The sequence below is a fragment of the Terrapene carolina genome, unplaced genomic scaffold (genome assembly GCF_002925995.2).
Source record: "Terrapene carolina triunguis isolate 2854851 unplaced genomic scaffold, T_m_triunguis-2.0 Scaffold85, whole genome shotgun sequence".
Taxonomy (NCBI): Eukaryota; Metazoa; Chordata; order Testudines; family Emydidae; genus Terrapene; species Terrapene triunguis.
The window spans coordinates 41,864,558-41,887,609 of NW_020664436.1; the positions used below are offsets into that span (position 1 = coordinate 41,864,558).

At 44.1% G+C, this 23,052-nt stretch overlaps 1 protein-coding gene across 3 annotated transcripts in view; it reads right to left on the minus strand.

Moving 5' to 3' along the window:
• SASH1 (SAM and SH3 domain containing 1) overlaps window positions 1-23,052 on the minus strand; it is a 164,636-nt gene that overhangs the window by 32,018 nt on the left and 109,566 nt on the right. For 2 of the 3 annotated variants that reach the window (XM_026649769.2, XM_026649772.2), the window contains 2 exons: window positions 17,938-18,070; window positions 6,319-6,665 (listed from right to left, as the gene is read on the minus strand). In XM_026649769.2, coding sequence (XP_026505554.1) covers window positions 6,319-6,665; window positions 17,938-18,070 — 480 coding nt within the window. Of the gene's footprint in view, window positions 1-6,318; window positions 6,666-17,937; window positions 18,071-18,253; window positions 18,578-23,052 lie in introns of those variants that run through there. The other variant, XM_026649770.2, reaches the window with a different exon arrangement.

The window sequence follows — 23,052 nt, forward strand, 5'->3', positions numbered from 1 at the left end:
AAACAAAGTGTTCAGCTCTGGCTGACGGGCCTGTTCTAAAGCTCTTGTATCAGTTGGAAGAGGACTAGCTTCTTTGAACTCAGTGGGAATACAACTACTGCCTTTCAATACAAGAAGGTCAAACTGTTAAAACAGTTTCCCCGCCTCAAAAATTGGGGCACAGTACTGTAGTGACCTTGCTCTGTTCCAATGACTGTGTTTTTAGATTCTTTTCACTGACAATAACCCCATGAGACACCCCAGGGAAACAAGGATGCAGCAATCAGTATTTATTTGTATCAATGGTGAGGTTCGGTAGTTGATTTACAGACAGGTAGTTCTCTGTTTTAAGTGATCTCTTTATAGAAGACATAAAGGGATGGGGAAATACCTGAAGAACATTGCTGTGCATTTTTAGGGTTTGATCCAACACATAATGAAATCAATTGAGAGATTTCTAGTGACATCAATGGCATTAGATCAGGTTCTTAGTTCTTCAGATTTGCCTAACTAACATCCACGAGTGGTTGATAGGCCTGAAGATAGGTAACACCTATCAGCTGAGAGCTACTCAATGAAAAGCCTGGAGACTGTGATTTGTGGGAACAAGACCCACAAATTACAGCCCCCAATGAACAATTACATTAATTGGTCCTTTCAGAACAAACCTTTGTTCTACCACATTCATTTCTAATCAGGTGGGGTGGGACAAAGCAGAACAACAAACATGGGGATGAAGAAAGTTGCATGACCTTGAACCTGTCAAAGTTGGCTATGGGTAAAGCAGCATGTGTCTCTTGAAAGCTATCAGCTTTCTCTCCCTGCACATTCAGTGGCACTTAAGGAAGCTGGCCACAAGAGCAGGGCTACAGGCTCAGATATAAGCCCAGAGGGCCAAGCCTTTGCTCCTCTGCTCCCATGGCACTCAGATGCAAGAACATGTGAGATCCCGCTTCATGGAACCTCCTTTAACGAACACTCCTACTCCAAGAAGCCCACAGCCTTCTGCTGAGTTGGGAGGAGGAAGAGGGAACTGCAAACAAGAGAGCAACATCTACAACACACAAGAAAAACAAAGAGAAGAGAAAAGAGACGAGCAGAAAAAAAAGAGCGAAGAAAAAAAGGAGAGTGAGCAGAAAGAATATGGACAGGAAAAGAGATGACAGCAACTGTACTGAGGCATGGTGAGAGGCCACCTAGGGACAGGTGTGTGAAAAAGGTTGAGAACAAATGACTTAGTCACACTGGTCAAGATGAACTCACAACCTAGCCTTGAGAATGGTTTTCAAGCACTGTTTATAAAAAGTGATACGCTAGCCACACCAGCAAACACCACCATTAAGATCTATGTTTTATACAAAGCACTTTTTAACCCGGGGTGGGAAAACTACAGCCCGAGGGCTGGATCTGGTCCATGAGCCGTTTTAAGCCGGCCCACGAGCTCCTGCTGGGGAGCGGGGTCTGGGGCTTGCCCCACTCCAGCGCTTCAGCCAGGGCGCCGGGTCGGGGGCTGCACCATGCGGCTTAGTCCTGCTCCGGTGCTCCAGCTGGGGTGCCGGGTCACCTTGGCATGGCCCCGCTCCGGGGCGCAGGGTCGGGGGCGCTCCATGCATAGGAGCCAGAGAAGGGACATGCCACTGCTTCCGGGAGCTGCTTGAGGTAAGCATCTGTCAGAGCCTACACCCCTGAGCCTCTCCCCACAGCCCTACCCTCTTCCCCAGCCCTGATCCCCCTCCCGCTCTCCAAACCCTTCGATCCGAGCCTGGAGCACCCTCCCGCACCCCAAACTCCTCATCCCCAGACCCACTGCAGAGCCCGCACCCCCAGCCAGAACCTGCACCCCTTCTCACACCTCTCCTCCAGCCCTGATCCCCCTCCCACCCTCCGAACCCCTTGGTCCCAGCCCAGAGCACCCTCCTACACCCCAAACTCCTCATCCCCAGCCTCACCCCAGAGCCCTCGCCCCCTCCCGCAACCCAACCCCAATGTTGTGAGCATTCATGGCCCGCCATACAATTTCTATTCCCCAATGTGGCCCTCAGGCCTTAAACTTTGCCCGTTCCTGTTTTAACCACATAACTGGGACCTTCCGTGCCAGGCACATTCTAACTAATACCACCTTGCACAGATAACCTAACACTGAAGAGAGGACAGTGTAACAGAACTTAAGGAATTGTTCTCAGCCAATGTCTTTTAAGCTAGCCAGAGTAGCTCTTGTAGCAATCTTCTCAGAGAAGAAAGTCCTTGTAAATCTGTAACCTTTACCGTGCCCTTTCATAGCACTTTGATCATTTCTGGTAAAACTGTACCAAACAAAAAGTCTGTGGATGAAAAGAGGGATATTCAATGGAATGGTCATGCAATCAAACCCCCCCAACATATTAGGATATTGGGAGGAATGAAAAACTGATGTGATTCAAAAATTTCAAGCATGCCTAGGTCACTGAAACAAATATAAATGACAAAAACAAATGGCAAGACAAGACTGTGACCACTTCCACTGAATACAAAGGCATTACAATTTCCCTGAGGTTGCAGCAAGCGTTACAATTTTAGGAAGAAGGATTGGAGGTGCTTGAAGGTCATGAGAATCTTATCAGGTTTCTGCTGTTTTAAAAAGAAGTTTCTTTAAAGCTAATTGATTAGAAAGTCCACTCCAAAAATAAAAAAAAGAAAAAGAAAGAAGTGTTCTCCTTTTCTTCTCTAATTTTATCGATGTGAACAAGCTAATGAGTTCCATAATGAGACTTCCAAACTGAGACTACTCACACGTTTTTAAATGATTAAACAGCTTCCTTTTGGAGATGGCATCTGTATTTACAAGAAGAGAACATCAAAGGGCATTTCTAATGCATAATTGTGGTACTTCTTTAGAAGATATGAAGAACTAGTGGATCTTGTCAGTCTGCATATGCCCTACAAGTATTCAACCTGCAGAGGGGTGTTTCAGGTATCTGGTACAATCAACTGAAATGTCATTACATAAAATAATATTATTCGAGAACACTATTTCTGGAAGTAGCATGACAGTATCAGTGATGGGTCAGCTAGTCTACACAGAAGCACTAATGGAAGTCAGGAGAAACTGTTAATTGTACTGGGTCAAAATAAAGTATTACCACAGTGGCCATCAACCAAATGCAAGTGTAACACATGCCTGCTGGGTGTGGTGCTCTGTTCCCCTCTGGTGGCACCTCGACCATCTAGAGATTAATGACACTGCTACAATCTTAGCTAAAAGCCATGTCAGGTTAGGAAGAGTGGGGCACTTGGGGCTGCTAGGAGGGTCTTAGACTGAGGTTCAGAAGGGCTAGTAGGAGGATAGACTGGTGTGTGGGTTCAGGAGCTAGTAGGGTGACAGCATTGAGCTGGGGGCTGCAGGGCCACATGGGGATGGAGGGCTGTAGGCCCACACAGGGATGGGGGATGCAGGGCCACATGGGGACAGGGGTAGATGTGCCCTCAAAAAACCTGTTCCATGCTTCTCCCACCCACACCCAACAGCCCTCCAAGTTCACTCCCAGACTCCTTCCCTCTCCCTCAGCTCCTCCATTATCCCTGACTTCCCCAAGCCTTTGCACTGCTTCTGAGGGCTGCAGGAAATAAGTTGCTGTATTGTAGTTTAAATCAGTGGTTCTCAACCTTTCCACACTATTGTATCTCTTTCAGGAGTCTGATTTGTCTTGTGTGCCCACAAGTTTCACCGCTCAAAAGCTACTTGCTTACAAGATCAGACATAAAAATACAAAAGTGTCACAGCACACTATTACTGAAATATTGCTTACTTTCTTATTTTTACCATATACTTATAAATCAATTGGAATAGAAATATTGTACTTACATTTTCACGTATAGTATATAGAGCAGTAAAAAGTCATTTCTGTATAAAATTTTAGTTTGTACTGACTTCACTAGTGCTTTTTATGTAGCCTATTGCAAAACTAGGCAAATATCTAGATGAGTTGATGTACCCCCTGGAAGACCTCCGAGTACCGCCAGGGGTACATGTACCCCTGGTTGAGAACCACCAGTTTAAATAAATTATTACTCAAAGTTCTGTGTTAATAAACCTGGTAAGGAATCTATTTATCAAAAAAATTACCCAAATCTTTTTTTCGTCTGTATTGTTACAAACATACTTGTTGACAGGTATTTTGAAATAAATTACCAAGATAATTGAAACTGGCGTGATTATATTGTGCTATTCTGACAAACAAAACATGCAGTATTTTAAAATATCATGCACAGAATTTTTAATTTTTTGGCACAGTATTCCTCCAGGAGTAATACAGTAAGCTTCAGAGGTCCCAGGTTCCATCCTGCCCGCCAACGACACAGGTCTGTCAGTGTTACAAGTGGGAGCTCGTCTGGGATATCAACTGGGAAGTCTCTGAAGCTTGGTATGCACTTCCTCAGCTAGGGGAAGTATGTAACCCATGCCTGCTTGGTGTGGTGCTCTGTCCCCTCTAGTGGCACCTAGCCCAGCTAGAGATTGATGAGTCTGCTACACCCTTAGCTAAGAGCTATATGCCTTTTAGCTCATGCAGTAGAGGCTCATCACTAAGCTTCAGAGGTCCCAGGTTCGATCCCACCTACCAATGACCAGGGCCTGTCGGCGTTACACAAGTATGAACACCAACCAAGGGTCAAGCTACTACTGGTGATTGACAATTAGTTGGAGAGATCAAGGATGTGACTATAACTCTCACATCGAGAACAAACCACATCCTAAAAAATTAAGCTTATGTGGAGGCCTCCTAAAGATATTCTAAAATCTAAAATTTGTGAGAAACAGTATTTTCTCTGTAATGTCTTGTTAAATATCTTGTTAAATCTTATGGGTATAGACATTATCAATCATCCTTCCCTTCAACCTAAGTAGAGAAAAAATCTGCATTGTCAGGACAGCAGTCTAGATGGTATAACACTTGGGACTCTGGCCAGTCCTGATGTCAAGTTTCCAGTGGATTCAAAAGGCTGGTAGTGGGAACTGTGGCAAAGATAGGCTTTTGTGACCAGGAAGAAGAGGGACTAGGTTGGAATCCTGAGTAGACCTTAACCTACCAGATCTCCTACTATACAGGAACATCGACTCCTCTGCTGGCTACCCTTCTCTCTTCCCTGTATCCCAACTTCCCAGGTCTCACCTCCATCGCATGCTAGGGAGCAGGAGCAGCAGCCAGGGGCAGTGCAGAAGTGACCCAGAGAGGTTCTATGCTGGAGAGAGAAGCTGGGGAGGAAAGCAGGCATGTAGATAACAAAGCCCTCTACCTCTCTGAGTGCTGTGTATGTGGGGAGGAAGGCTACAGAGCTGGAGTGCACTATGTTAGCAATTGAGAGGAAAACTGAGGGGGAAGAGCTGGGATGAGAGCAGGACGGATGATAGAAGGAAACAAGCAGATTTTACTCTGTCTTCCCTCCATCTGAAAGATTTCCTACAATATTTCCTTTTAAAGAATGCTGAACTGATTTCTGAAACAGCAGAATTTTTTTTTCACATTGCTTCTCTTTTCACCAAAATCTCAGTTTCTGAATTAGAGCAGGTTAAAAGAAGCTTTTTGTGGTAAAATTTGCTCTTTCCCATTGAGTCACTCCATGCACATGGGAACCGCAAACTTGACAACGCTCTATTCTTTCTATACTGAAAGGGATTATACCAATTTCTTCACTGGGGACTAGAACGGCCCCTGTCCCCACAGCTCAGTTTTGCATTTAACAACTTCTATTGGCAAATGAGAGGGGGAAAAACACTGTACTTAAGTTTACAGGTTGGGATAGAAAGCAGAAACAATGCTGACTGCAACCTCACAGGAACTGGAAGGCCACCTTCATGATAGCTCTTTGACTCACAGACTTTTGGTGGATTCTCAAGAGAACCCTTTTAGTACAACGGTCCACTGTGGCGGCCCACTTCCGTTTGGCCTCCTCATCCTCATCCAGCAGGCATCTCCGCAGGTCCTGCTTGTCTGCCTTGCTCAGGGTCCTGTCAGTGACGGGACGCACCAGCTGTGATAAGTTGAGGTGACTGTACAGGCTTCTCTCCACCACGTAGGTGATATTGAACTCACTGACAGAGGTGCGCCCTCGAAGCCTTCTGTTTGGGAAACCACAACCTCCTCCCCCTTTGGCTTTGTGCCGGAGCAATTGTAGGTCACAAGTTGCAGGGGATGCTCCTTTCCTGGCAGGACGCTGGCAGAGAAAAGCTCTGGAACAGGAATAGTTAGTATCCATTTTCTTCAATCGGATCTGCTTCCTGACACTCTGAACCTCCTCCAGGGACACCAGGAGATGGTGCTTGTGCCTGTTTCTGTCATAAAAGCAAATACTTTCAGTACTTACCCCATGGCTCAGGGAGCCAAGGCCCTTCTTCATCTCCCCCTCTGTCAAAGAGCGGCAAACCTTCTGGGTCTTCTCCTCTTCTGGGTAAGAAAAAAATGTCCCCAGCTTCTTGGGGGGCTTAATAAGGCCACGGCTATCAGTTTTGCTGACGGTCTTAACCAGCTTCCTATTAGCACCCCAAGTATCTAGGCTGCTGGATGAAGGAGAAGTGGTGAATGAGTCCAAGTCATCCTCAGGCTGCTTTTCAGAAGAGCCATCTAAGTAGAATTGCTTCTTGTGAACTCCAGAGTAAAGTGCCGATCTGTCATCCAGTACAGGAGAGCTGTCAAGTGAGTGCTCGTCCACACCTACAGGGGACAAAAGCAGCAAAACATACGTCATCTTTCACACTTATTGTCTAATTTACTTATACACTAATGAGTCTTCCCCTGGAGGTTGTGCTCTGGCCAATTATTTCATTAAATTAAGACAACAACAACAAAATACAGATACTTTTTAAAACAGAGAAAATATTCCTGACTACTGTGATTCACAGTAGCCCATAACATTTTTGTTGGTGGACAGACTTGCAGCAAATTTTCCCACTTCCATAAGCAAAGCAAGAATTCTTGGATAACTTAAATAAGAAGCAGCCTTAAAGAATATTTTAAAAGGACATTATCACGACATTTTCAGTATTTTAAACATCATTCTTTACTTCCAAGTGGTGTCAGTAATGAACCTTTAAAAAGTTGAAATCAAGATGCTTCTTCCCAGAAGATATTTTTTCGTCAATGAGCGCACACACTGTTTTATGATATTAATTAGAAATAATAATAGTAATAAAACTACTCTGCGTGTATACAGTGTTTTTTCATTCACAAACCTCACAGAGCTATAATGAAGGAGCAGAACGTATTTTCTTTCGTTTACAGATGAGATAGATGAAGAACAGAGAAGTTAAGTGGCTTGCCCAAGCAAGTCAGTGGCAGAGGTGAGACCAGAACCCAGGTGTCCTAATACATCACTTATATGCAGATTATGCTCCTCCTGTTGGTTTTTTTTATTGTCACTCTGGGTGCTGAGATGTTGGCAATGGGCCAAATTCTGCTGTTCTTAATTGAGCAACATTCCCATTGAATTCTAAAAGAAGTTTGCTCAGTTGAGGACTGCAGATTTTGATGCATTGATATTTACATATTTATTTAAAGAAAATAAGGGCACGGAAGCACTGAGTGTGGAGGGAATCTTATCAGAAGTTGCATGTATTTTGCAAACACAGTAAAATCACAGGAGTCTTCCCCACTTCTTTCTTGCAAAGCACACTGCAGGAAAGTGTTGAAAGAAATGTGTACACCCACAGGGCCTTCCATACCATTCTGTTGGGTCCTAGAGCTCAGCTACCAGCAATGCAATGAGATCATTATGGGCAAGAAATGCATTCAAGATACTCAAGAGCAAATAATACACCAAACATCCCCACTTGGTTTCAGATTTCCAATAGCCAGTACTGCTACAAGCCAACGGTATTTCTCTCTAAGGTATAGAGCTGAGCCCAAGGATCATACTGAAAGGCTAGAGCTTCCTGGGGGTGGCCCCGAGTTCTATTTAACATTATGTTTACTTAACGCATTTGTGAGAGAAAGGGAGTAGGTCAAATTGTGGGTGTACCAACCTCAGCATCCCTTTAAAAAATATGCTTTCAGCAGCTCTCCATATTTTAGGTGGAAAAAATGATTTTTCAAACTGAAATATTATTTTAAAATAATGGCTACAACAAAGATACAGGAACGGGACCTGGGCTGCTTTTGGGATTAGTGGAGGCATATAATACACTTAAAACATAATTCCTTTTTACGTGTAAGGGTTTAGAGAACATTTTCTTCAGATTTTTCTACTGAGCATCTTTTAAGCCAGATGCTGAGTTAGGGACAAATGCCAAAAAATAGCACACATATGTGACAGTTCTGCCCAATATATTAGCTAGTGCATGTATATAGGTGATTCACACAGCTGTATGTGTTCCCAAGTGCTCACAGAACTGTCTTATACAGATTGAATTAATTTTTAGTGAGTTGTAAAACTCTTTTTTAAAAGTAAACCGGAGTTTTATCCGTCCCCATTATAACTCAAGGGGCTTCCACAGTGTTACAGCAGGGATGAATTTGGACCACTGATTTCAATTATGGGGTTGGTAAACTATCCTAATAATAGTGAATACATTCCAACATGCACACAACATTGCAGGTCTAGCCTCAGCCTATACGAGGTTGTAAATTCAGAGTTGAGGCTTCCTGTTTCATCTTCTGTACATTCTGTTGGCAAGAGACATCTGCTGCACATATATTAGTTGAAACCTCAGCCTCTCTTCTGTGAAGGTACAGCCAAATAAATTAAGGAATGGTTGTGTGCCAGATTTGACACCCTTTAACTCTGCATTTTCTGGATCTGATTAAGAGTCTTAACATCACTTGCACTGAACTGTTCAGTGGTTCAATTACTTTTTTTTTCTTTTCCCAGTGTAACAGAATAATAGTTCTCATGGGAGTGAATAAGTGTTGACAAATTACACTGGCTTATTGAGTAAATATGTATTTAAACAACTTGCAAAATATGCATTGTGTGTCACAGGCCACAACAGATGTTGTAAGGAGTCAGTCCATAGTATAGAGCAGCGGTGACCAAACTTACGGACACGCTGAGCAACATATGACAATCTTCAGAAGTTTGAGAGCTGGGGTTCACCTGCTGGGGGTTGGGGCTTCAATCCCTCAGGAGGCACCTGCTGGGGCTTGGGGTTTCAGCCCTGCTCCTGCTGAAGCCCCAAGCCCTGGCAGGCGTGCGACGCGGGGCTGAAGCCCTGAGACCGCCCTCCCTGCTGGGCAAAAGCCCCTACCCCACCACCCCTGCTGTAAGGCAGAGGACCCGAGCTCCCTCCCACTTCAGTCTGGTAGTTGGAGAATGGGGAAGGAAGGGGGGTTGTGGGGAGCTCTGCGAGCCCCACTTTAACTATAAAAGAGCTGCATGTAGCTCACGAGCCACGGTTTGGCCATGCCTGGTATAATGACACTAACATATATGATTTTTTAAAATGCTATGGAGAAAAAGATAGCAGAGAATTAGCAAGCATCAGTGACTCAGCGACTAAAATAAATTAAGATAAAATACCGATAGATTCAGTCAGCATCAAATTCTATTGCCCAGTCAAATCTACATTTAACAGGATGAAGGAGTCTGTGTGAAAAGCATGGGAAGCTGCATCTGGAAATGCAGTGAACACCGCTCGTTTCTGTTGTTTCTGAAGAAAAAGGTGGGAAATTTTGGCAAAATTACCTGTGAGGAGCTCCCTGACGTGGGCATAGGGAATTTCTATGGGAAATTTTATTTAAGAACATAAGATTGGCCATACTGGGTCAGACCAGTGGTCCAACTAGCCCAGTATCCTGTCTTCTGACAGCAGCCAGTGCCAAATGCTTCAGAGGGAATGAACAGAACAGGGTAATTTTGAGTGATCCATCCCATCCATCCAGTCACACAGCTTCTGGTAGTTGGAGATTTAGCAGTTGCGTTCTTGACCATCTTGTTTAACAGACATTGATGGACCTATCCTCCATGAAGATATCGAATTTTTTTTGGGGCCCAGTTATGCGTTTGGCCTTTGCAATATCCCATGGCAATGAGTTCCAAAGGTTGATTTTGCATTGTGTGAAGAAGTACTTCCTTTTGTTTGTTTTAAACCATCTGTCTATTCATTTTGTTAGGTGACCCCTAACTCTTGTGTTACGTGCAGGAGTAAGTAACACTTCCTTATTCACTTTCTCCACATCAGTTAAGATTTTATAGACCTCTATCATATCTCCCCCTTAGTCATCTCTTTTCTAAAATCTGAACAATCCTAGTCTTCTTAAATCTCTTCGTATGAAAACTGTTCCAGACCCCTAATCCTTTTTGTTGCCTCTCTCTGCACCTTTTCCAGTTCAAATATATCTTTTCTGAGATGGGGCAAACACAACTACATGCAGTATTCAAAGTGTGGGTGTGCCATGGATTTATATAGTGGCATGATATTTTCTGTTTTATTATCTATCCCTTTCCTAAAGGTTCCTAATGTTCTATTAGCTTTTTTTATTGCTTCCGCACATTGATCGGATGTTTTCAGAGAACTATCCACAATGACACCAAGATCTCTTTCTTGAGTGGTAACAGCTAATTTAGACCCCACCATTTTGTATGTACAGCTGAGTGTATTTTTTCCAGTGTGCATTACTTTACACTTATCAACACTGAATTTAATCTGCCATTTTGTCACCCAGTTTAGTGAGACTCCTTTGAAACTCTTCACAGTCAGCTTTGGATTTATGAATAATTCTGTATAGTCTGTAAATTTAGCCACCTCACTGTTCACCCCCTTTTCCAGATCACTTATGAATATGTTGAGCAGTACAGGTTCCCAGTACAGATCCTATGGTAACTGAGCCTACTCATACACTTTAATGAGTAGTGGCACATGAGCCAGCAAACAGAGCTGTAAACAGGGGCATTTGAGTGGGAGTTCTGTTGGAGGAGAAAGAAGGAGGCAAGACCCTGTTCCTTAGTGGCAGTCAGTGACATTGTTGTGGGTGATGTGTGTTTTTTCTGATTTCTGTTCAGTTTGCAGAGGCTGTTAGGGGGCAGTATGATCTGAGAGGAGCAGAGTCCTGATTAGGGAATGGGGCTTCTCTGATTAGGGGGCCTATTAAGACAACCAAGCAACCAGCCAGTGGCACAGGAGACAGCAAACTGAGCTGTGAACAGGGGCATATGAGTGGGAGTTTGTGGGAGCGGTGTGTCCGGTGTTCTGGTATTGTTTGGGTTTTTGTATTTGTATGTTTGTTTGTTGTTTTTCTTTTTCCTTGACAGGACTTGAGGTGGGAAGTCTATGCCAGACAGAGGCAGAAGTGGGAGTGAACCAAGCAATGAAAGAGACAATGAAGATGACCAGATGCAGAAGCTGCAGGATTTACATGATCCTAGAGTGGGTCCCTGAAAAGAGTTTTGTTTGTACGAAGTGCTGCTTGATAGAGCAGTTGGAAGAGAAGATCCGAGGTTTGGAGATGAAGGTGGAAAATACAGTTGATTTCAAAGGGGATTCGAGCAGATGAGGGAGGGAAGGTAAGAGGAGGCTGAAGGGAAAAGTCAAGACTCAGATGTGAACTGGCCTGAAGAACTCTGAGGGGAGACTGCTGGGTGAGGAAAGTGGCCAATGGAAGCATGAGACTACAAGAACTAGGCAAAGGAAAAATGATGGGCTAGTGAAGGATAAACAGAGCCCAGGAACAGGTCTGCTGAGTTGGACAATGTTAAAGGCGAACAGCAGGCCGTAACTGAAGGAGGGAGGGCAAGGAAGAAGAGAAGAGCGGACAGTCTTATGGGAAGAGTCAGTGGAGCTACCCGGAGTTCAGAGCCCCAAGAGAATACAGGATGACTTGCAGAAGATTGCAAGGGAGAATAAAAGACAAGAGGACTTGCAGACAGAAAGAACTAGAGGAAGGCTGGAGAATGACACCATCACAAGGAAAGACAGGTCTATGTGATTGGTAACTCTCTACTAAGAAGAGCAGACAGGCCTGTCACCAGAGCTGATCCAGAAAACATAAAGGGTGTGCTGTCTGCCGGAAACTAAGATACGGGATGTGGACCTGAGGCTGAAGAGGATCCTGATGGGAATACGAAAGAATCCACTGATTGTCCTTCATGTGGGAACAAATGACACCGCTAGATTCTCACTGGAACGTATCAAGGGAGACTACGCCAGGCTTAAGGAAATGGAGGCTCAGGTGATCTTCAGTGGGATTCTACTTGTCCCTAGCAGACAGACAAGATTATGGTGATCAATAGATAGCTCAGGCAGTGGTGCTATAAGGAGGGCTTTGGGATGTTTGACCACTGGGAGGCATTCATGGGCAGAGGACAGGTCTCATGGGATGGACTCCACCTAAATAGAGAGGGAAATAGACTTCTGGGATGGAGATTGATACAAATAAAATACAGATAAAGAGCTTTAAATAAGGAAATAGGGGGAGATGGTTGGGAGATGCTCATGAAGTCTCCACATTTGATTCTAACATTGAGCGGGAGGAAAATCAAATAAGAAAGGGTACAGCAATGGAGACAGGAACAGCAGTGGGTAGGAGAATGGACATTAAGAGGAAAGATAGTGCTGATACCAACAAAGCTAGAAGTCAGGTAGGTGATACTGGCAGTAGAAAGACTGTACCCAATCAAGCGAGGAATGTGGGCAAAGCTAACCAGCAACAATTAAGATGTTTGTACACCAATACAAGGAGCCTGAGTAACAGAATGGAGGAACTAGAACTATTTGTACAGGAAGTGAAACCAGATATTATAGGGATAATAGAAACATGATGGAGTAATAGTCATGATTGGAGTGCAGGTATTGAAGGGCATGTGCTGTCCAGAAAAGACAAAAATAAAGGTAAAGGTGGTGAAGTAGCATTGTATATTAATGATGAGTTAGACTGTAAAGTAATTAGAAGTGATGGAATGGATAAGACAGAATCTGTTTTGCACCAAAATCACTTTTTGGGGAAAAAGCTACTAGAGGTTCCCCTGACATAGTGCTTGGGGTATGCTACAGATCTCCAGGATCTGATAAGGATATGGATAGAGACCTATTTAATGTTTTTAATGAAATAATTACTATTAGGAATTGTATGATTATGAGAGACTAACTTCCCTGATATAGATTGGAGGACACATGCTACTAATAATAGTAGGGCCCAGATTTTCCTGGATGTGAAAGCTGACAGATTTCTTCACCAAATAGTCACTGAACCAACAAGAGGTGACACCATTTTAGATTTGGTATTGGTGAGTAGTGATGACCTCACATAAAAACTGATTGTAGGGGACAATCTTGGTTGGAGTGATCATGAGCTAATTCAGTGTAAACTAAATGAAAGGATAAACAAAAATAGATCTGCAACTAGGGCCCTTGATTTCAAAAGGGCAAAAACTTTACAAAATTAAGGGAATTAGTTAGGAAAGTGGACCAGACTGGAGAACTCAAGAATCTGAACATGGAGGACGCTTGGAAGTACTTTAAATCAAAGTTGCAGAAACAATCTGAAGCCTGCATCCCAAGAAAGTGGAAAAAATTCATAGGGAAAGGTTGCAGAGCAAGTATTTCAAACAGGTGATTAACTGAAAGCCTACCAGGAATGGAAGATGGGTTGGATCAGCAAGGAAAGCCACCTCTTGGAGGTCAGAAAAATGTAGAGATAAAGTGAGAACTGCCAAAATCCAAGCAGAGCTGGACCTTCAGGAAATTAAAACCAATATTAAAAGGTTCTATAGCCGTATAAATAAAAAGAAAACAAGGAAAGAAGAAATGGGACCTCTAAAGAGGATATTTGAGAATGGGGTAGAGATTAAAGATAATCTAGGCATGGCCCAACACCTAAACAAATACTTTGCCTCCATTTTTAATAAGGCTAATGAAGAGCTTAGGGAGAGTGGCAGGCTGGCTAATGGGAGCAAGGATATTGAAAACAGAAATTACCACATCCAAGGTGGAAGTCAAACTCAAACAGTTTAATGGGACTAAATTGGAGGGACATGGATAATCTCCATCCAAGAATATTAAAGGAACTGGCACATGAAATTGCAATCCAATAGCAAGGATTTTTAATGAATCTGTAAACTCGGCAGTCATACGCTATGACTGGAGAATTGTTAATACAGTAAAAGCTGTTTTACTGGGCATGTTGGGGAAATGGGGGGTGCCAATAAGTGAAAAATGCCGGTTAACTAAGAGGGAGGGAGTTTGGATGTGGGAGGGAGTGCAGGGATGGGGGTTGGGGTGCAGGCTCGGGGAGGGAGTTTGGGTGCTGGAGGGGTGCTGGATCTAGGGGTGGCTCCCTGCAAGCAGCCTCGGGTGGCTCCGTGCAAGCGGAGATCTGTCCCAGCTGCTCCTAGGCGGAGGCGTGGCAGGCAGCTCTGTGCGCTGCCCCCACCCTACCCTGCCCTCAGCTCTGGCTCCACAGCTCCCATTGGCCGGGAACCGCAGACTGTGGGTGTAGGCAGCATGCAGAGCTGTCTGACACACCTCTGCCTAGGAGCAGCCAGGACAGGTCGCCACTTGCGGGGAGCTGCCCGAGGTGAGCGGCCCTTGGATCCGGCATCCCACACCCCAAGCCCCTTCCCGCACCCAAACTCCCTCCCAGAGCCCTCGCTCTGCACCCCCTCCCATGCCCCAACCCCCTGCCAGCCCCACACCAACCGAACTATAAACTGGACTTTCAAGGAAGATCAGAAATGCTGGTTTATAAAGTTTTCCGGTTGGTGAAGTGCTGGTTGGTAAAACAGCTTTTACTGTATATTTTTAAGGGAAAAAATGTGATCTGGGAAACTAAAGGCCTGTTAGTTTGACCTCAATTGTATGAAAGGTCTTGGAACAAATTTTGAAAGAGAAATTAGTTAAGGACAGAGAGGTAAATGATAACTGGGATAAAATACTACATGGTTTTACAAAAGGTAGATCATGCCAGATTAACTTGATCTCCTTTGAGAAGATAACAGATTTTTTAGACAATCTACCTGGATTTCAGTAAGGCATTTGATACAGTTCCATATGGGAAATTATTAGTTAAATTGGAGAAGATGGGGATTAATATGAGAACTGAAAAGTGAATAAGGAACTGGTTAAAAGGGAGACTACAATGGGTCATACTGAAAGGTGAACTGTCAAGCTGGAAGGAGGTTACTAGTGGAGTTCCTCATGAACTGATCTTGGGACCAATCTTAATTAACACTTTTATTAATGGGAGTGTGCTAATAAACTTTGCAGATGGAGGAGGACTGGAATATCATACAAGAAGATCTGGATGACCTTGAGAATTTGAGGAATAAATGGGATGAAATTTAATAGTGCTAAGTGCATGACTTGCACTTAGGTACTAACAGCATGACTTGCACTTAGGTACTAACAGCAAGAATTTTTGCTATAAGTTGAAGACTTATCAGTTGGAAGTGACAGAAGAGGAGGAAGACCTGGGTGTATTGGTTGATTTCAATATGACTATGCGCCGCCAATGTGATGTGGCCATGAAAAAGGCTAATGCAGTCCTAGGATGCATCAAGTGAGGCATTACCAGTAGAGATAAGGAGGTGTTAGTACCATTATTATGGTGAGACCTCATCTGGAATACTTTGTGCAGTTCTGGTCTCCCATGTTTAAGAAAGTTTAATTCAAACTGGAACAGGTGCAGAGAAGGGCTACTAGGACGATCTGAGGAATGGAAAACCTTCCTAATGAGAGGAGACTCAAAGAGCTTGGCTTGTTTAGTCTAACCAAAAGAAGGCTGAGGGGAGATATGACTGCTCTCTATTAATATATCATAGGGATAAATACCAGGGAGGGAGAAGCATTATTTAAATTAAGTACCATTGTGGACTTAAGAACAAATGGATGACAAGTTTAGTCTTGAAATTAGATGGAGGTTTCTAACCATCAGAGGAATGAAGTTTTAGAACAGCCTTCCAAAGGGAGCAGTGGGGGCAAAAAACCTGACTGGCTTTAAGACTGAGCTTGATAGGTTTATGGAGGGGATGGTATGAGGAAACTGCCTACAGTGGCATCTCCAATAACCAGTGATGGGATGCTAGATGGGGAGGGCTCTGAGTTACTACAGAGAATTCTTTCCCAGGTGTCTGGCTGGTAGGTCTTGTTCATGTGCTCAGGGTCTAACTGATCATCATATTTGGGGCCAGGAAGGAATTTTCCCTTGGGTCAGGACTGGCAGAGATCCTGGTTTGTTTGTTTTTTTAACTTTCTTCTGCAGCATGGGGCATGGGTGACTTGCAGGGTTAAACTAGGGTAAATAGTGGATTCTCTGTAACCTGATTTGAGGACTTCAGTGACTCAGCCAGAGGTTACGTGTCTATTACAGGGTGGGTAAGGTTCTGTGGCCTGCGATGTGTGGGAGGTCAGACTAGATGAACATGATGGTCCCTTTCTGGCCTTAAAGTCTAAAAGTCATTAAATACTGATTAGCTTGTTAAGATCAATAGCTTTTGCTGGACCAAACTGATAGTAAACCAAAAAAAGAAAAAAAAAAAAAGTTTTAGTAGCCTGGTCAGCGGTGCTAACCGGAGCCGCCAGGGTCCCTTTTTGACTGGGCATTCCAGTTGAAAACTGGATGCCTGGCAACCCTATTCTTTCTGCAGTTTCCCTTCAAAGGCCACATGGTGGGGGGATAGCAGACAGGCAACACCTGGGTCCTAGTTTACCCAGAATGTTTGGTGGTCACCCCTGCATAATTTTGGGTCTCTGGAGTACTTGGGGGATGGAGTAGCCATAGATGGGCCTCCTTCCGCCCAGTGTAGCAGTCCTGGGAGAAATCCACCACCTTGGGGCATTCACTCAGGGGTTGTGTCTTCACTGCAGAATAAACTTGGGCTGTTACTCAGGTGTTGCCCCAACCCCCTCCCATTCACACAAAAAACCATCTCACCCCAAGGTTAGTGGTGCTTTCAACCCAGGCTAGCTGGCTTGTATGGGGCTAGAGGCTAAAACCTGAATGAGGCCTTCACTCAGGCTGGTAACCCGCCTACTTTGCAGTGAGTATATAGGCTAAATTATTCGAGTGCTGACAGTTCTCCAGCGCCTTCGTACTTCCGTCTATGTCCAGGAGGACAGACAAGTTCTATAATTCACTAAGAACCATAGAGCAGATCAGTTTACTGCAGCACAAAGAATAATGGGAATGACCCTACAAGTCCTAGCGACACACATAGGTGAGCACAGCACCAGTAACTTGGGTATGGCATTGCAGTGTTGCTGCTCACATACAGGCTAGGCTAACTCCAGTGCTCAGACCCAGGTACTGATCACCCAAGTTAACTGCAGTGTAGACATATCGACAGGGTGAGCACTTCTGCACCTCTCCCTAGGCTCTCTCTCCACCAGCAGCATGGCTTTTGCATGCTGTAACTGTTTGCCTACATGTTTTCCACCAGGATCATAGAAGGCACAGAGATGGAGTTAGTGCAGCAAGAATGTGTGATAGAAATTCTGTGGCCTTGCCAAAGAATGATACCATGTAGAACAGTTCCACCTTCACCAACCAGCCACTCCCCTTCCAAATCCTTAGAGCTGCAATTGGGGAATGTTCTTGCAAAGGTGTCTCCAAAGGCTTGGAAAAAGAGAACCAAGTCAGGGTGGCTCTGCTCCGCTGCTTGTGACATAATAGGGGCACAAATGTCATGGAATTTCTGCTACCTTTCATTCTTTCCACAAAATACAACAGAGGGGATGAAAATAAAGCCAAGTTCTAACCTCCAGATAAAAGGACTCTCCAATATTGCAATTGGAGTGCTAACAGACCTTCAGCTGTAGCAGTAACCACCTCCCAAACAGCCACATTGCTCTCCTTAAAGTCTTAAAACAGCTGGGATAACTCAATCTTTATAGAAAACACCACCCAATTTCACAGAGCTACAAGTTTATGGCAACGAGTACAATCATTCTTATTACCCCTCACCCAGAAGGCTCCCCGCCCCCAACCTTCTCTGTTCAACACAGAAACAAAGTCACCCGTTCAGTTTAATTGAGAATAACTGTATGCACTTTGCTTTTACCTTCTGTGCTGGGTTTTTTCATTTCTTCCACCCTAATTAGTTTCTTTCTGACTCTGCGAGTAGAGTTAACCAGCTTGTGCAACCTCTTAAACTTCACCGACTCCTCTGTTTCATCATCCGATTGTTCTCTTGACTGGCAAAGAAACAAAGGGAATGTTAATAAAGTAATTGTTCCATAGCTTGCTCCTTGAAGTCAAGTTAACCCAACCCAGCTGCTGCTCTGTGTCAAAGCAGCTCTGTAACTGGCATTATATTCTCCACCCAGGTCAGAGAGAAGCATTGAAATTATTGACAGATTTCAAAGTGCATAACATACCATTTTGACTTCTAATTCTGTGCAACGTGAGGTCCTAAAAGCACTGAAATACATTGCTGCCCTTGTCTTCCTTTCCATGCATTGTGTAATAACTACTTTCACGTCCTCTTTCAATGCATTGCAGGCAGGGCTCTTCTTACCATACCAGTTACGCTCCTGTGGTTTGGGTCAGGCACTGGTTTGTCTGGCCTGTTGGAACTTGCCATTTAAACCTGGTAATAAACAGCTTCTCCAAACTGAAACTCTATCATTGACTTTTTCCAGTCTTCCCAGAAAATCAAAACCAGCAGTGCAAGAAGGGGACGGGAAGGAAGATACTTCATCCTCTGTCTCGTTCATTAGTTACACGCCGCCACAGCTACAAAATCCTCTTTCTCCTCCTCCCCCTATCCCACACTCTTTTTGAAGGCTCTCAAGGCTAGGCTTAGGATGGACACAGCATTCCTCCAACAATGACCAAGGGAAAACTCTGACCTTTTCTGATATACAGTATAGTCCATATTCCCCAGCATCCCGTTTCATTTTGCGTCTGATCCATTATGCTCAGTTCCAGCTGTTTTCCCTCAAGTATCAAACATTACAGAGGCAAATAAAAATTCACTCGCTCCAGCAGCAGACACACAACAAGCTGAAACAATTTATTCCTTGTGGACGAAATGAGGGTTCCAATTTTTGAGACAGATCCAACGTTCAATATGCTACTTCCTCTGTTTTAATCTATTTAGAATGTAAAAAGGGGGAGAGGGGGGAGGAAGGCACTCCAGCTCTTACAGTACAGGACTAGCACTGTATGCAGTGCATTCCAGCAAACACTGCCCATTCCAGCTGGAGTGCAGCACAAATTGTATACCTTTGTCTTTGTGTACACCCCAGCCAATTCATCACATTCTAAGGTCCAGCTCAAAAATCTTAACGCATCTTCCTCTCAATGAACTTTAGGTCATCTGAGCTTCTATGTCAGACTGCATTATTTTCTTCTCATGAAAAAAACCCACCCTGTTTTTACCTAACTGTTTAAAGGCTGGCAAAATAGGAGAGCTTATAGGCTTTAAAAATATACATAAAGGTCAGAATAAACCACAACATAAACCACAGGACAGGATGTCAAACGGCAAACACACTGGGGTATATTTTCAAAGTCCAAAATGGCACTGAGATGCCGCTTATTGAAAGTCAATGGGAATTAGGTACAGCTTTGAAAATATATCCCTCACAGGGCCAAATTTTCTGCTGGTGCAATTCCTTTGAAGCCAGTGGAGTTGTGCCAGCAGAGCATTTGACACACATTCCTCAATTTACTTGATTAAAACAAAATTCACATTATTCTAAAATAAAAAGGACTAAATGGTCTGCTGGACGGATGCAGTATGGCAATTCCAATGTTGCTAAACACAAAGAATCTGAAAGACCCAGTGAGTGCATTTATCATAGGGACCAACACAGTATGTAATTAGTTGCCCAGAGTGAAAGATTATTATTTTAACACAACAAAGTAGGATAGCAGCAGACTGATTTAAAGAAAGATACATCATAGAATCATAGAAGATTAGGGTTGGAAGAGACCTCAGGAGGTCATCTAGTCCAATCCCCTGCTCAAAGCAGGACCAACACCAACTAAATCATCCCAGCCAGGGCTGTGTCAAACCAGGACTTAAAAACCTCTAAGGATGGAGAGTCCACCACCTCCTTAGGTAACCCATTCGAGTGCTTCACCACCCTCTTAGTGAAATAGTGTTTCCTAATATCCAACCTAGACCTCCCCCACTGCAACTTGAGACCATTGCTCCTTGTTCTGTCATCTGCCACCACTGAGAACAGCCGAGCTCCATCCTCTTTGGAACCCTTCAGGTAGTTGAAGGCTGCTATCAAATTCCCCCTCACTCTTCTCTTCTGCAGACTAAATAAGCCCAGTTCCCTCAGTCTCTCCTCATAAGTCATATGCCCCAGCCCCCAAATCATTTTTGTTGCCTTCCGCTGGACTCCCTCCAATTTGTCCACATCCCTTCTGTAGTGGGGGGACCAAAACTGGACACAATACTCTAGGTGTGGCCTCACCAGTGCCGAATAGAGGGGAATAACTACAGACTGGTCAGCCTCACTTCAGTCCCGGGCAAAATCATGGAGCAGGTCCTCAAGGAATCCATTTTGAAGCACTTGGAGGAGAGGAAGGTGATCAGGAACAGTCAACATGGATTCACCAAGGGCAAATCATGCCTGACCAACCTGATTGCCTTCTATGATGAGATAACTGGCTCTGTGGATATGGGGAAAGCGGTGGATGTGATATATCTTGACTTTAGCAAAGCTTTTGATACGGTCTCCCACAGTATTCTTGCCAGCAAGCAGGGCCGGCTCCAGGTACCAGCGAAGGAAGCAGGTGCCTGGGGTGGCCAACAGAAAGCGGCGTCACTCCGTCCGTTATTGGGGTGGCACGTCTGTGGTCTGCGGCAGCAATTCAGCGGCAGCTCAATCACTCCGCCTCAGAATTCGGAGGTGGCCCCTTCACTCCCTCTCCTCCTCTTCGGCGGCAGCTCAATTGGGTTTTTCTTTTTTCTCTTTTTTTTCACTGCTTGGGGCGGCAAAAAAGCTGGAGCCGGCCCTGCCAGCAAGTTAAAGAAGTATGGATTGGATGAATGGACTATAAGGTGGATAGAAAGCTGGCTAGATTGTCGGGCTCAACGGCTAGTGAGCAACGGCTCAATGTCTAGTTGGCAGCCGGTATCAAGCGGAGTGCCCCAGGAGTCGGTCCTGGGGCCGGTTTTGTTCAACATTTTTATTAATGATCTGGATGATGGGATGAATTGCACCCTCAGCACGTTCGCAGATGAGCCTAAGCTGGGGGGAGAGGTAGATAGCTGGAGGGTAGGGATAGGGTCCAGAATGACCTAGACAAATTGGAGGATTGGGCCAAAAGAAATCTGATGAGGTTCAACAAGGACAAGTGCGGAGTCCTGCACTTAGGAAGGAAGAATCCCATGCACCACTACAGGCTGGGGACCAACTGGCTGAGCAGCAGTTCTGCAGAAAAGGATTTGGGGATTACAGTGGACAAGAAGCTGGATATGAGTCAGCAGTGTGCCCTTGTTGTCAAGAAGGCCAGCAGCATATTGGGCTGTATTAGTAGGAGCATTGCCAGCAGATTGAGGGATATTTGTTTGATTAAAAGCAACAGCAGAGTCTGACCAGCAGAACTTTCCTACCAAGCAGGAGAGTGTGTGGCACAGAATATATATCTATATTTTTTTTTTGTAGGGGAGAAAGACTGTTAATATCTTATAGATTAGGCCTTACGCATCTGTCATTACAAGTGGTAGTCACAAGAGCTGGTCTGGATTTTTTTCAGTTAATAACTTTTTTGTTGGAAAATGCTGATTCTTTGAAACAAATTGTTTATGGAAAAGGATTGGGTTTGACAGATTTCCCATTTTGAAAGCAATTTTGAAAAAAGTTTTGAAATTATTGAAACAGGACATTTTGGTGTTTTCTGAACAAAAAGTTCCATTTTTTGGTTTGAAATGGCTTTTCATTTTGAAATGTAAATTCATTTATAATTTAAAAATGTGAAAAAAATAAAAAAGGTCAAAATTGGAACCAAATGTGTCAAAATGATCAAAATAAAATGTTTTGATTGATCTGATCCTCTTATTTTCTCTTTATTTTTTGGTTCACAAAATTTTTCAACATTTCAACTTTTCATCCCAATTTGGGATGGGGAAAAAATGTTCCAAGTCTCAAAATTTCTCACAGGCTGGGAAAACCATTTTCCACCCAGCTCTAGCAACCGTTCTCCTGTAGGCTTTTTCAATGCTGCTTGCTATCAAAGTTGCTATCAAAATCTTCTTAAGTCTTTCAACGTATTGTAACAATACAAAAGTACAGGCACAATCTCTGGCTATTCAGGGGAGACCTTTGCCAGGGCTGGCTCCAGGCACCAGCGTAGCAAGCAGGTGCCTGGGGCGGCCAATGAAGAGGGGGGCGGCACGTCCGACCATTTGACGGCAATTCGGTGGCGGGGCCGTCACTCCCTCTCAGAGCGAAGGACCTGCCACCGTAGAATGAAGCGGCGGTAGAGCTGCTGCCGCTTGCAATCGCGGCTTTTTTTTTTTTTTTTTTTGCTGCTTGGGGCGGCAAAAATGCTAGAGCCGGCCCTGACCTTTGCAAAGTGTTGCCCTGAGGTGGAACAATTTTATAGGTGACGAAGGAAATCTACGTTACAATCAATGGCTTCCTGCAGGGAAAGGTCCCACAGCAATCAAGGCTAGCAATCAGAAAGGGCACTTTATAGCAGTCAACATGGTAGGTGTCCCACTCAGAGGTCAGAGAGCGCTTACAGTGCAGTGAGTCTATAAATATTTTATTGCTACACGTATAAGGCTATCCTATTACACTAAATTTCAGCACAGTTAACCCTTTCTTTACAGCAAACAGAGGCATCTAATATGCATAATACCCTGACTCTTAAGTAGCCTTATTAAGAGACCTTCCTGAATATTCGAAAGGGAAAACAAATGGATTTACAGTACTGTAAATAGGAACAACCTAATTTCCATCCTTGCTGCTTCAAATTTTTTCCATCCAAAAGCCCATATGGCTCAACTTTTAATTATTTTGGCTAATGCTGTATGTAGTAATTCTGTGGTGAATGCTTAAGTGTTTCATTTCTAGTTTCCATGGCAACATTACATCAGATTGCAGACAGCTGGCTCCACAGTTTTAAACCATAACAAATTGACCAAGCCAATACAAAAAATGATACATGCTTTAAAGAGACAGTGCGCCATTCTGCTGCCAGTGGAATA